General features: G+C 39.4%; 1 protein-coding gene across 1 annotated transcript; it reads left to right on the top strand.

Annotated features, from left to right (window-relative positions):
• Positions 1-12,594: 12,594 nt before the first annotated feature.
• On the top strand, positions 12,595-13,593 carry XCR1 (X-C motif chemokine receptor 1). The gene has a single exon (XM_007951741.1). It carries the CDS (start codon positions 12,595-12,597, stop codon positions 13,591-13,593), a length of 999 nt encoding a protein of 332 aa, XP_007949932.1.
• Positions 13,594-15,646: the final 2,053 nt, after the last annotated feature.

Below are 15,646 nucleotides of genomic sequence, written 5' to 3'. Positions count from 1 at the left end.
AGAATAGTGAGGATAGTGAGACTTCATCTCATGTACTTTGGAAATGTTATCAGAAGGGATAAGTCTATGGAGAAGGTCTTCACACTTGGTAAAGTAGAGGATCAGTGAAAAAGAGGAAGACCTTCAACGAGATGAATGGACACAGTGGCTGCAACAATGGGCTCAAGCATAGCTACGATTGTGAGGATGGCACAGGACCAGGCAGTGTTTTGTTCTGTTGTACATAAAGTTGCTTTGAGTCAGAACCAACTTGACGGCACCTAACAACATGCTTGGTTGGTCCAGGGGCTCAAATGACCCCTGAGTTCTGGGTAACTAGCTAGTTTCTGTGTGACCAGTGATGTATCCAGATTCTAAAAGGAAATATTGGGTGGGAGTAGGGTGTTTGGGGGTGAATCAAGCCAGGGAGCCATTGGGTGGTGGGAAGAGGGGGACATAATGAAGACTACCTATCACTCTCTATCTCCCTCCCTCCCCCTTCCCTCCCTCCCTCCTCTCTCTCTCTCTCTCTCTCTCTCTCTCTCTCTCTCTCTCTGAAACTCTTCACAACGATATTCCCCTGCCTTTTCTTAGCCAGACTTTAGGAAAAGTTGGTTGTTGTTGGGTGCTGTTGAGACAGTTCTGACTCATAGTGACTCTATGTACAACAGAACAAAGCACCACCTGATCCTATGGCATCCTCACAATTGTTTCTATACATGATTCCACTGCTTCAGTCACTGTGGCAATCCACCTCGTTGAGGGTCTTCTTTTTTGCTGACCCTCTACCAAGCATAATATCCTTCTTCAGGAATTGGTCCCTTCTGACAATATGACCAAAGTATTTGAGATGAAGTCTGGACTTTGTCGTTTCTAAAGAGCATTCCAGTTGTACTTCCTCTGAGACAGGTTTGTTCTTCTGGCAGTCCATGGTATATTCAATATTCTTCACCAACATCATGAGTCAAATGCACCGATTCTTTCTTCTTCCATCTTCCTTAATTGTTGTCCAGCTCTCCCATGTATATGAGGGGATTGAAAATACCATGGCTTGGGTAAGGTGCATTGGAAAAAAAAAAAAAACTCACTGCCATTGAGTCGATTCTGACTCATAGCAATCTCCCCTGCATTTCTGGGGTGGTAAATCTTTATGGAAGTAGATTGCCCCCATCTTCCTTCAGCAGAGCAGCTGGTAGGTTTGAACATTTTTGCTCTTTAATGCTTTAAAGAGGTCTTTTGCAGCAGATTTGCCCATTGCAATACCTCATTTGATTTCTTGACTGCTTTCATGACATTGATTGTGGATCCAAGTAAAATTAAATCCATGACAACTCCCATCTTTTCTCTATTTACTGTGATGTTGCTTATTGGTCCAGTTTGAGGATTTTTGTTTTCTTTATGTTGAAGTGTAATCCATACTGAAGTCTTTGATGTTCATCAGTAAACGCTTCAAGTCCTCTTACCTTTCAGCAAACAACTTTGTGTTATCTGTATATTGCAGATTGTAAATAAATCTTCCTCCAATCCTGATGACACATTCTTCTTGTAGTCCAGCTTCTTGGATTATATGTTTAATATACTAGTTAAATAGTTATGACGAAAGGATACAACCCTGATGCATGCCTTTCCTGATTTTAGACCATGCACTCTCTCCTTGTTCTGTTCAAATGACTGTCTCTTGGTCCATGTACAGGTTCCTTCTGAACATGATTAAGTGTCCTGGAATTCCCATTCTTCACAATGTTATCCATAATTTGTTATGATCCACAAAGTTGAATATCTTTGCACAGTTGATAAAATGCAGGTAAACATCTTCCTGGTATTTTCTGCTTTCAGCCAAGATTCATCTGACATCAGCAATGATATCTCTCGTTCCATTACCTCTTCTGAATCTGGCTTGAATTTCTGGATGTTCTCCATTGATGTACTGCTGCAGCTATTTTTTAATTATTTTCAGCAAAATTTTATTTGTGTGTGATATTATTCAGTAATTGTCCCATTCTGTTGGATCATCTTTCTATGGAATGGACACAAAAATGAATTTCTTCCAGTTGGTTGACCAGGTACCTGTCCTCTAAATTTTTTAGCATGGAACAGTGAACACTGCATCTGTTTGTTGAAAGATCTCAGTTGGTATTCCAACAATTCCTGGAGGCTTGTTTCTCAATAATGCCTTCAGTGCACTTTGGACCTCTTCCTTTAGTATTATTAGTTCTCGATCACATACTATCTCCTGAAATGATTGAATGTCAAACAATTCTTTTTTGGTACAGTGATTCTTTGTATTTCCTCCATTTTCTTTTGATGTTTCCTGCTTCATTCAATATTTTTCCACATAATCCTTCTTTCTTCTTGAGGCTTGAATTTCTTCTTCAGTTCCTTCAGTTTGAGAAATGCCAAGCATGTTCTTCCTTTTTGGTTTTCGGATCCAGTTCTTTGCACATTTCATTATAACACTCCATCTTCTCGAGCAGCCCTTTGAAATCTTCTGTTCAACTCTTTTACTTCTCCATTTCTTCCATTCACTTTAGCTACTCTACATTCAATGAATGAATGTGATGCTATTCCTCTTCAATTTGTCATTCCTAGCATAGTAGTCCATATCATTGTCTGATTCAAAATGGCTAGTGCCAGTCCATTCCAGCTCACTAATGCCTAGGATATCAATATTTATGCATTCCATTTTTCACAACTTGCAATAGTCCTAGATTCATATTTCACCTGTCAGTTTGTCATACTGTGATGGTTTGTGTGTTGCCATGATGCTGGAAGCTATGCTGGTATTTCAAATTCCAACAGAGTCACCCATGGTGGACAGGTTCCAGGAGAGCTTCCAGACTAAGACAGGCTAGGACGGAGGAGGGAGCAGTCTACTTCTGAAAAATTGGCCCCTGGAAACCTTATAAATAGCAATAGGACACTGTATGATATGTTGTTGTTGTTATGTGCTGTCAAGTCAGACCCGACTCATAGCGACTCCTCCTTGGGTTTCTGAGGCAGTATCACTATGGAATTAGATTGCCCCATCTTCCTTCCGAGGAGTGGCTGGTGGGTTTGAACCGCCAGACTTCTGGTTAGCAGTCAAGTGCCTTAGGCACTACTCTACCAGAGCTCCTACTCTATGATATAGTATGAGGAAACATGAAACAACAACTAGCAGAATTAAAGGAAGAAATGAACAAACCCACAATCACAATTAGTGATTTTAATACCCCTTCTCAGGGAAAAAAAAAAAAAAAATTCAGTAAAGTTGGAAAATCTGGAAAACACCATGACATTTACAGAACAGTACACATGAACACTGCAGAATATGCATCCTTTTCAAGTATACATGGAACACTCACAGGGATAGACTGTATACTAGGTTACAAGAGAATTATGTAGACTATGTTCTCTGACCAAAATGGAATTAAATTAGAAATCAATAATAATAAGATATCTAAAAAATTCTTTATGATTTGAAAGAAAAGCAAAATGTTTTAAAAGACTATATGAATCAAAAAGAAATCACAGGAAAAATTATAAAATACTTTAAATTGAACAATAACGAAAATACAACACATCAAAATTTGCAGGATGTAACTCAAGCACTGCTTAGAGAGAAGTTGATGACTTTAAATGTTTATATTAGAATGAGGAAAGTTCTAAAATCATTCCATTAATATGGAAAATAAGCTCCTTAGATTGGAAAGCACTCAAAATATGACTAAGGAAGAGCTAACTCCTCAAAGTTGTTGTTGATATTAGGTGCCATTGAGTCAGTTTAACACGTAGCGACCCTGTGTACAACAGAATCAAACACTGTCCAGTCCTGCACAATCCTCACCTCATTTCCATTTTTAAGCCAGCATAGTAGACACTGTATCAATCCATCTCATTGAGGTTCTTCCCCTTTTTTGCTGACCCTCTATTTTCCCCAGCATATCTTTCTCCAGAGACCGATCCCTCAGACTGATCCCTGCTATTCATAAGGTTTTCAGTGGCCAACTTTTTTCAGTGGACCTGGCCACATCCTTCTTCCTAGTCTGTCTTTGTCTGGAAGCTCCGCTGAAACCTGACCACCATGGGTGACCGTGCTTTTATTTGAAATACTGGTGGCATAGTTTCCAGCATCACAGCAACATGCAAGCCAGCACAGTACAACAAACTGACAGACAAGTGGTAGTCTGTCGATAAGTACGGTGAAATGATACTTAAAGCAGAATGGACCCTTGACTTTAAAAACTTTCAAGATCTTCATTTACTGATGGAGCATGACTAATTTGGAAAGGCTGGATGTTTCAATTTCCTTGAACATAATAGAAACAAAGAAGCACCACTTCTGCTTCAAGACTCATGTAAAGAGGTAGAAATTCAGGTGAGTTCCTTTGCAAACATTTTACATTTATATTTTCCTCTAATTTTTCTAGCTTATACCAGGAGTTCTTCAACTTTGGTGGGCATTAGAACAACATGGAGAGCTAGGAAATAAACAGATTTCCAAGTCCCACCTCCAAAGGTTCTAATTGAGTAGATCTGAGATGGGGGGGGGGGGCAAGAAGTCACATTTCTAACAAGCTCCAAGTGTTCTGATGCTGCAAGTCTGAACCATACTTCAAGTAGAACTGACCTATACAATGTTTTTCGTTTTTCCTTTCTTTCTGCTTAAGGAAGAGGAGGGATTTACTTAGTTACAGACCTTTGTGTAATTTAAAATAGGGTTTCTCAACCCAAATTATATTGTGGGTCAGAAAGGTAAGTTCCCGCTCTTACAGTTGAAGTGGGCCAACACGGGGAGGAAGAGAATTACAGGAAAAAGAGTGCCAAACCACAGTGTGTAACTCAGAAATGTCTGGAGATGGCTTCATCCTTCTTTTTATCACCAGGGCCTTCCAAGCCCAGAACTTGAATGTCTCTGAAATTTTGAGCAAACTATCGAGTAAGAAACAGAAAACTGGGAAAGTTTTGTACATGTCCTATATCCATTTTATTTCGTTTGCTGAGAGTTTATATCTTGAAAGGATATTGAACTTTACCACGCTTAATTTTTTTTTTTGCATTTATTGAAAAAGTCATGGGTTTTCCTTTTATTCCATTAATATGGTGATTTAAATTGATTAATGTTTTAATATTAAACTAAACATTAATATTTCTGGGATAAACCCACTTGGTTGTGATTTATTATTCTGTTTATATATATTAGGGGATTAAATTTGCTGATATTTTGTCAAAGATTTTGTGTCTATGTTCATGAAGACTATTGCTCTGTAGTTTCTTTTCAATGTTTTTATCTGGTTTTGGGAACAGAGTTTTGCTAGCCTCATAAAACAAGTTGGAAAGTAATCCATCCTTCTCTATTTCAGAAGTAGTTTCTGTAGAATTTTGGTGTTATTTTTCATTTTAAAATTTAATTAATGTTTGATAGAATTCACTAGAAAAATCATCTGGTTTGGGAGTTTTCTTTGTGGAAAGATTTGCTATAGTTAATTTCTTTTTTGGTATATATATGTATATATATATGCACTAATATATATATGTATATATAAACATATATACATAGATATACATAGATATAGATATAGATATAGATAGTGCTTTAGGTACAAACTTACAGAACAGAATTTGTTTTACATTCAACATTTCATGTACATTTGGTTTCACTTCCCAATTACCATCCCCAACCCTAACCCACTCTCCTCCTCTCCCTTCCCAGTAACCCCCCTCCCAGTGTATATAGTTAATTTCTATAATAATTATAAAGCTATGCAGATTTTTTGTACTGTCTCGTGTCAATTGGGCAGCTTGAATTTTAAAAGAAATTTATTCATTTCACTTAAGTCATGGAATTGGTTAACATAAAATTGATCATACTATTATTACTTTGTTATTTTTTAATGTCCATAAAATCTGTAGTTATTATCCTTTCATGCATGTTACTGGCAACTTGTGCTTTTCTCTTTTTGTTTTCAATCAATCATTCCAGCTATCTAACTAAGATCTTTTTTTTTTTTTTTCAATTTCTAAGCAACTAACTTTTATTTTGTTCATATTCTGTCCTGTTCATATTCTGTCTTGTTCATTCTCTATTTTGCTGATTTCTGCTTTTCTCTTTATTATTATCCTCATTCTGCTTACTTGACTTTGATTTGCTCTTCTTTTCTAGTTTTTTCTAGATCTTTGATTTCAGAACTTCCCTCATTCTAATATAAACATTTAAAGTTATCAACGTCTCTCTAAGCAGTGCTTTAGTTACATCCTACAAATTTTGATATGTTGTGTTTTTGTTATTATTCAATTCAAAATATTTTGTAATTTTCCCTGTGATTTCTTTTTTGACTCATACAGTCTTTAAAAACATTTTGCTTTTCTTTCAAATCATAAGGAATTTTTTAGATATTTATTATTATTGATTTCTAACTTAATTCCATTTTGTCAGAGAACACAGTCTACATAATTCTCTTATAACCCAGTATATGGTCTGTCCCTGTGAGTGTTCCATGTATACTTAAAAGGACGCATATTCTGCAGTTTTCAGGTGTAGTGTTCTGTAAATGTCATGGTGTTTTCCAGATTTTCTAACTTTACTGATTTTTTTTTTCCTGAGAAGGGATATTAAAATCACTAACTGTGATTGTGGGTTTGTTCATTTCTCCCTTTAATTCTGTGAGTTCTTGTTTCATATATTTTGAATTTGTCATTAGATGCTGTGATAGTTAGAGCTTGTGTCAACTTGACTGGACTACAATTCTGTGTGGTTTAAGCAGTTGTGATGTGGGTTATTCCCATGATGGGATCAGATGTATATGTTTTGAGCAGCCAATCCATTGAAAGGGAGTTTCCCTAGGGGTGTGGCCTGCTTCCAATATATTTATGGACATCCTGGGAAAAGAGACACTCTTCTGTGGATCGGGATCCAGTTGTGCTGCCTACAACTGTCCATGAGCAAACAATCCACCATTCGGCCTGGAGATTGTGGATTCATCATTTGTTGGAGTCAACAGCTGGGATACTGCCTGCCAACCTTAAGCTCATCAGCCCCTGCAGCTGTGTGAGTTGGGAAAAGCCTCCAGCTTGAAGTTTGATCCAAGAACTTGGGACTTGCCAGCTTCTATAAGTGTGTGAGCCATTATCCTAAGATAAATTTCTCTTTCTTTATATGTATATATAAACTTTACTGGTTTTGCTTTTCTAGAGAACCCAGCCTAACACAGGTGCAAAAAGATTTATGGATGTTATGTCCTTTTGATGAATTGACCCCTTTATCATTAGGTATTGACCCTCCTTAATTAGAGTTTTCATGTCATATGTTTTCCATCCATTTACCTTCAAACTATCTGTGTCTTTATAAGTAAAATATGTCTCTTGTAGACAATATATCAAACCAAACACACTGCTGTCAAGTCGGGTCCAACTCCCAGCGACTCCTCCTTGGGTTTCTGAGGCAATATCAATACAGAAGTAGATTGCCCAACCTTCCCCCCAAGGAGTGGCTGGTAGGTTTGAACCTCCATTCTTCTGATTAACAGTTAAATGCCTTAGGCACTATGCCACCAGAGCTCATAGACAACACATAGGTGGGTCTTATTTTCTTTTTCCATTCTGACAATATTTGTCTTCCATAACATTTAGAGCAATTATCGACATGATTGGATTTAGGTCAACTATTTTCCCATCTGTTCTGTGTGTCTCCATTGATTTTTATATCTCTGTTCCTCCTATCCTGCCTTCTTTCCAACTATATGGATTTTTCAAAGATTCTATTTTAATTATCCATTGGCTTTTTGTTGTTGTTGTTGTTGTTGTTATGTGCCATCAAGTCAGACCCGACTCATAGCGACCCCTCCTTGAGTTTCAGAGGTGGTATCACTACGGAAGTAGATTGCTCAACCTTCCTTCTGAAGAGTGGCTGGTGGGTTTGAACAGCCAGCTTTTTTTTGCATTGTTTTTTAGTCATTGCTCCAGGAATTATCATAAATTCTTAACTTGTTATAGTTGATTTGGAATAAATATTGTATTTTCACATAAAATGTAGAAATTGTGCAACCATATTAAACTATTTACTACTCTCCAATCCTTTATATTATAATTTTCACATTTTATATTTATATGCTATAATAAAATTTTATAATTATTGTTTTAAACAAGCTTATGTATTTTAAAGAAATTTTAAATAATAATCTTTTTTTATTTTCTTTTTTACATTTCCAGTGCTCTTTTTTCCTTTCTGAAAATTTGAGTTTTGCATCTGGTATTATTTCTCTTCAGTTAAGTTTCTTTGAGCCTTGTTATACTTCACTTTTGAAAAAAAAACAAAAACAAAACCCATTGTTGTTGAGTCAAGTCCTACTCATAGAGATCCTATAGGACACAGAGTAGAACTGTCCCATAGGGTTTCTAAGCCTGCTAACTTTACAGAAGCAGACTGCCACATCTTTCTCCCGTGGAGCAGCTTGTGGGTTTGAACTCTCAACCTTTAGTTAGCAGCTGAGTGCTTAACCATTGCACCATCAGGGCTTCTTTAGTGCAGTTCCACTAGTGTACATTCTCTAAGTTTTCTTTTCTCTGAAAATGTCTTTCTTTTGCCATCATTATTGAAGCATGTTTTAAAATTATAGGTTGACAGGTATATTCCTTTGAGCACATTAAAGAGATGTTCCACAGTCCTGTGCTTCCATTGTTTCTGATAAGAAGTTGATTATCATTTGAATAGTTTTCTTCCTTTATGTAATGTGTCATTTTCTCACCTATCTAGACTTGGATAAGAAGAAAGGGATCTAAAATTTATCCTATTGTATGTAATCAAATCAATCCATGTCTCCAGAGATCAAGATAAAGGATAGTTGAAAATATATGCATGGTTGCTTTATTTTGTTTATCTGGAAATTTTTGCCATCAAATTTGAGGGACAATTATTCTGGGTATGTAATTCTTGGTTGGCAACTTTTTTTTTCTTTCAGGGTTTTATATATGTCATCCTATTGCCTTCCCTCCTGCATGGTTTTTGCAGAGAAATCAGAGCTTAATCTTATTAGTTACCCTTTGTAGGTAATGTCTTGTTTTTTCTCATACTGCTTTCAGGATTTTTTTCTTTGCTTTGGAAAATTTGATTATGATATATCTTCATTATTTTCTTTTTAGGGTCTGTCCTGTCTTTTTGGAATTCATTGAACTTCTTGAATGCATATCCTCTCTTTCATCATATTAAGGAAGTTCTCTGCCAACAAATCTTCAAAAATTTTCTCTATGGTTTTATTTATCTTTTCCTGCTCTGGAATTCCAGTGACACAAAAGTTATTCTTCTTGACTGTATCTCACATAAATCTCAGGCTTTCTTCTGCTTTATTTATTTTTTGTTGTTGTTGTTGTTCTTGTTCTTTTTTCTAACTGTTCCCTTAACAAAGTAGTATGAAAGATTTATCTTCAATCTCACTAATTCTGTCTTCCATTGATTCAACTCTACTCCTTTGGCTTTCAGTGTGTTATCTATTTCTGAAATCTTAGCATTGATATTCTGAATTTCTATTTGCTGTTTTTGTATGGTTTATACATTTTCATTTAGTCAATTTGCTCTTGTATTGTTTTCCTAAATTCTTCTAGAGTTTTATCTGTGTTTTCCTTAATTGTCAGTATTTGCCTTGTTTGTCTCTCAATCCATTGAAAGCACCCAAATATAATTCTTATGAATTCCTTATCAGGTAGTTCTAATGGCATCTGTTCCTCAGGGAGGTTTTCTGGCTCTGTATTCCATAGTTTGTACTACTTTACCTTGCTTCTTTGTGTGAACTGAGATTAACAGTTTTCTACTAGACATTGTGATACTGTTGTGTTTATATTTAATTGGAGATTGTATGTTGGTGTGATTCTCCCTGATTTTTGTTTTTGTTTTTATTTTGTTTTGATACATATGAGTGAGCAGGCTAGTGTGCTACTCCATTAGCTAATTAGGCACTCACCACCTGTTTCCTGGTGGTTGTGATAGAGGATGAGAATGTGTGAACAGATCTCTGTTAACGGTTCATGTAGACCAGCTGAGGATGGGTTGAGGTGCATTGGCTGGCCACTGTCTACCATTTATCATTTGGTACAGAGAAGGTGGTGGCCCTTGCTGAGTGAGTGGGGCTGCAGGAGGTGCAGATGTGGTTGAGTCATGTGGGCATGGTTGCTTTCTGGTCATCAGCCATCAGCATGGTTGCCATGCAGTCCTCAACAAACAGAACCTGCTATCAGATTGCTGCCCAGATTAGAGCACTGCTTACAAATATTCAAAATGGCCATGCCATCAGGCCAGTTGACAATCAACAGCTCCATTTGTCTCCTTATTTACTGTTTTCATTCAATTTCTTCTATTGTTGTTGTTGTTATGTGCCATCAAGTTGGACCTGACTCATAGTGACCCCTCCTTGGGTTGTCGAGGTGGTATCACTACAGAAGTAGATTGCCCAACCTTCCTTCTGAGGAGTGGCTGGTGGGTTTGAACTGCCAACCTTCTGGTTAGCAGTCAAGTGCCTTAGGCACTACACTACCAGAGCTCCTATTAGTCAATATTTAATCCACTATTTTATCCTTCTCTTTGAAGCTCAGGGTTCCAGAATTATCTTCCATATCTGTTCCAGTTTCTTGTTTCTTTGTTGTAGGTCTGTGTAGCTTGTCTGCCTATTCCATCATCTTGCTGGAAGTCCCTGCTTCCTTAATTTTGTATTCTTTTGATTCCAAGAGAAGATACACGTTTTCGTATGTTTATTGTCCAATTGTGTTTCTTAATTTTTAAAGGGAAAGCAAGTTCCCTGATACAACTTTGCCATCAGGATTTCTGCGTTTTATGGGAGCAAGGAAAGGAGGTGAGGAGGAAAGAAAATGAAGGAAAGAAAGGAAGCTAATCTGCTCTGGAGCTCTGTGTTTGGTTAGCCATATCTTTGTCAAACCTGACTCCCAATCTGAATTTCTCTCTATCCAATCCCGGTTCCATCCCTTTTTATCTTTCACCAGCATTATTCCCTAAAATATGCCTTGCACTTCTTGTATTTCTACCTCTGTCCCAAAACTTCTTACCAGAGGACCCAACTGATAAAACTTCCCTTTGCATTTACCATGGCCTACCAGGCCTAGTAAGGAGCTCTGGTGGTGTAGTCCCTATGGCATTGGACTGCTAATCAGAAGGCTAGTGGTTCAAACCCACCAGCCATTCCACAGGAGGAAGACTGTGAAATCTACTTCTGTAAAGATTTACTGCCTTGGAAACCTAAAGAGGGGTCACTATGAGTCAGAATTGACTTGATGACAGTGAGTTGGTTTTTGTTTGTTTGTTGCTTCTTACCAGTCTAGTAAGGAGCCCTGGTAGTACAGTGTTTAAGCATTTGGCTGCCAACTGAAAGGTTGGTGGTTTGCACTTACCAGTTGCTCTATGGGAGGAAGATATGGCAGTCTGCTTGCATAAAGATTGACAGCCTTGGAAACCCTGTACAGCATTTCTACTCTGCCATATGAGGTCAGTATGGGTTGGAATCAAAGTATGGGTTGGAAACAACTCAACAGCAACAGATTTGGTTATGTTTTCTTCTTTTCTTTTTTTCTTCAACCAGGCCTAGTGTGACCCAGCCCTTGCTTGCCTCTCCAAAGCTAATTTGTATCATGCTTTCCAGTGCTCACTATCAGCCAATCAAAGTACTCCCCAAATTTAGTATTCCAACTTCTTTCCAGACTCAGCACCTTGGCATTAAAACTATCCTCTGCCTGAAATGCTCTCCTCCCCAACTTGAGCTCTTCTTCCTCATCATTGGTCTTAATTCAGTATCCTTTCTGAGAGAGGGCTTCCCTGGCCACCTTAGCTGGCATAGTTCTACCTGGTCATTCTCCTTCATATTCCTTTGTTTATTCTTCATTGTTTGAATTTCTTTTTTAATATGCTTACTTCTTGTTGGCCTTCTCCCCCTACTAGTGAACTTTCAGGTCCATAAGAGCAAGAGCCTGGCCTGTCTCATTCATGCCAGTATTTTCAGTGCCTAGAATGGTGCCAGGCAAAGTAATTGCTCACTGGATAAATGAAGGAATGTTTGTTGAATAAATGAAGGAATGACTCTGAGATCATTAGCTCTATTTTATAAGGTACAGAAAGGTTAAATGACTAGGCCAAGAACACAGTAATGGGGCCCAAATTTTATCTCGGGTATCTGAATCCAGATTCTTACCCTTACACCTCCTGGGAGATTGGTGTAGTCCAGTGCTGCTCAAGTGCCAGTCTGCAATAAGGAGCTTGTGAGAGAATATAAATCAATGCAGTGTTTCCTTCATCATGATAGTCTTGCTATGAAAAAGTACTAGCAAAACTAAATAGGATGCTTAGTGACTTTCTGTTCTGGCACAAGTATCTAATTTTGTTACAGACAGTTCTCCAATAGGTAGGTGGTCCACACTTATTTTGTAATATGAGTCTTATTGTTCTCATAAGGAAGGTTGGGCAATCTACTTCCATAGTGTTACTGCCTCGGAAACCCAAGGAGGGGTCGCTATGAGTCAGGTCCGAGTCAACAGCACATAACACCAACAACAACAACATTGTTCTCTAGTTTAATCACATGGGTTTAAACTCCATGTCTCTGTCATTTCAGACACTCTCATCACCCTTGCCACCTAGTCAAGATGGAGTCCTCAGGCATCGCAGAGTCCATCACTGACTTTCATTATGAAGAGATAAGTTTTGCGTGTGACAACAACAGCATCTTTGGCCCCCTCACCACCACGATCCTATACTGCCTGGTGTTTTTCTTCAGCCTTGTGGGCAATGGCCTGGTGTTGTGGGTCCTTGTGAAGTATGAGAGCTTAGAGTCTCTCACCAATGTCTTTATCCTCAATCTGTGCCTCTCAGACCTGGTGTTCTCATGCCTGTTGCCTGTGTGGATCTCGGCATACCACTGGAACTGGGTGCTGGGAGACTTCCTCTGCAAGCTCCTAAATTTGTTCTTCTCCATCAGCCTCTACAGCAGCATCATCATCCTGACCATCATGACCATCCACCGCTACCTGTCAGTTGTGAGCCCCCTCTCAACCCTGCGTTTCCACACCCTTCGCTGCCGTGTGCTGGTGACCACAACCATATGGACAGCCAGCATCCTGTCTTCTATCCCTGATGGCATCTTCCACCAGGTGTTCTCTGAGAGATGTGATTATCCAGAAGACCAATGGTTCCTAGCCTCAGTCTACCAGCACAACATCATCTTCCTTCTCTCCTTGGGGATTATCCTGTTCTGCTATGTGGAGATTCTCAGAACCCTGTTCCGCTCACGATCTAAACGGCGCCATAAGACAGTCAGGCTCATCTTCACCATAGTGGTAGTATACTTCCTTAGCTGGGCTCCCTACAACCTGATTTTGTTTCTGCAGACACTGTGGAAACTCAATATCATCCGTAGCTGTGAGGTCTACAAACAACTGGATTACGCTTTGCACATCTGCCGCAATGTTGCCTTCTCCCACTGCTGCTTCAACCCAGTGCTCTATGTTTTTGTTGGGGTCAAGTTCCACAGACATCTCAAAAGTCTGTTCCAGCAGTTCTGGGTCTGCAGGCAGCGTGCTCCCACCACTCCTCCTACCCCACACTCCCCAGGGACCTTCCACGATGAGGGTGCCTCCTTCTATTGAAGGGGAGTTTAGTGGTGTAAGGGAGCTGGAGTGGGAGTAAGGAAAAGTGAGGCAGGGCAGAATACTGCCAAAGGGCACAATGGTAGGGATGCTGCCACTGCAGGGGTAAGGGTGAAAGAAGTACTTTATACCAGTGAGTCCTACATGCCCCCTTGTGTGGGGAAAAGTGGATTCCCAGCTGGGTATTTTATATTGCTATCCAGAAAAAAAAAGTCTTAGATTCCAAGTTCATCATTCATTCCTTCCTTTATTCATTCACTTAGATATGGATTTCTTATCATTGCTTGGCTCAGAAGATTCTAAAACATGGAAAAATTCCCAGCAGGGGCGTCCTTCACTTTATTAGGGGATGAAACTCAGTGTGTGTGATAATTATGCAATGCAAGTTGCTGGCAAGATGCTCTCTCCCCTCCCTGACCAAAGTATTGTCCCAATCGACAAGTTCACTGTGGAGGTGGTGGGCTCTGTATTCTTCAGTGACTGGTGGTTGAGACTGTCTGCAGAATGAAAGTCACCACGCCCAAGAGCCACAGTCACAACAAAATCCGGATCCTAAAAACCCACCACTAGATTGGCAATATGTTCTGTATAGTAGTTCTAGTTCCTGGCACATGAATGTTTATTCAATAAATATTTTATTGAAGGAATGAATACAATAAGTACTATGCTCTGCATTAAGTATTTATTTAAAGGATATAAATTAGATGAGTTCCCACCCTCAAGGTGCCAACAGTCCAGCTTTGAAGGTCCAAATAAGTAAATACCCACCTTGACAAGATCTAATAGATTGAAGATTCTTCCAACATCTAGTCCTTTCCAGGTGGATATAGAGCTGACGCTTCATATTCATCACTTTCCATCTAAAATGTCCTTCTCCTGCTTGGTTGTCAGTACCAGCGTTCCATCAGCCACCTACCCCTCAAACCTGAGCCAACTTTGAGTGCCACATTTTCTTTACTTGCACTCCCATGGTGATGTCCTGTTGGCTCTGCTTTCCAAATGTCTGAATTGTTCTTGCCATGGCACACCCACTATTCCATGCTTAAAATAGGGCTCATTTCTGCAGTCTCTTTGCTTTCCCTCTATTTTCCTACCAGGCTGTCCTCTGCACTGATACCAAGCTGCTTCAAAACTTCATTGTATACAAATGAAGTCCAAACACTTTGGCAAGGATTTCAAACCCTCCATAATCTGGTGCCAACTGACTTTTCCATTCTTGTTGTTGTTGTTATATGCCATCGAGTCGACCCAAACTCATAGCGACCCCTCCTTGGGTTTCTGAGGCAGTATCACTACGGAACTAGGATTGCCCAACCTTCCTTCTGAGGAGTGGCTGGTGGGTTTGAACCGCCAGCCTTCTGGTTAGCAGTCAAGTGCCTTAGGCACTATGCTACCAGAGCTCCTTTTCCATTCTTATTCTGAGCTAAATATCCTTCCACCAGGAAGCATAGGTTACAGACATAAATAGCAATGACTCCATGGTAGTTAAGGTTGTGTGTCACCTTAAAATCATGGCTGGGCCATGATTTTCAGTGACATGGTAGCTGGATGTAGTTAATCCCCATGATGTGATCTGCTGTGATGTAATGAACTCCACAGGTAATCTGCTGTGAGACGTTAATCAGTGGAAGTGGGGTTGCCTTTGGGGTGTGGCCTGCTTCCAGTATACATGGACAAACTTTGGGAAAGGTCTCTGGCTTTTGGCACATGTGGATCCTGCATTTGGCCTAGTCTTTGTCTCCAGTTCCTGGACTTGAACCAGTGGCCTGCTGTGTTGCCTCTTGATCTTGGGATTGTGCCATTTTAACTGCCAACCTTGGGTTCATCAGCCTCAGCAGCCAACACCTGCCTGAGTTAGGAGATGCCTCCAGCTCAAGTGAGCCTGGAATAAGAGGTAGAGCTGAAGCCCAAAGTCAAGGGGCTTTCACCCATCTCCTAGAGCTGGCACTCTGAACTCAGACTTCTAGCCTCCTAAACTGTAAGAGAATGAACTCTTGTTTGTTAAGCCATCCACTTATATTTCTATTATAGCAACACTAGAGAAATAAGACAG

This window comes from Orycteropus afer, unplaced genomic scaffold (assembly GCF_000298275.1).
Source record: "Orycteropus afer afer isolate SDZICR_OR568_19922 unplaced genomic scaffold, OryAfe1.0 scaffold00311, whole genome shotgun sequence".
Classification (NCBI taxonomy): Eukaryota; Metazoa; Chordata; class Mammalia; order Tubulidentata; family Orycteropodidae; genus Orycteropus; species Orycteropus afer.
This window is presented reverse-complemented; position numbering and strand designations above follow the sequence as displayed.

Excerpts from the sequence above, each read along its gene's own strand:
- XCR1 (XM_007951741.1), top strand. The coding sequence starts at position 12,595 with ATGGAGTCCTCAGGCATCGCAGAGTCCATCACTGACTTTCATTATGAA.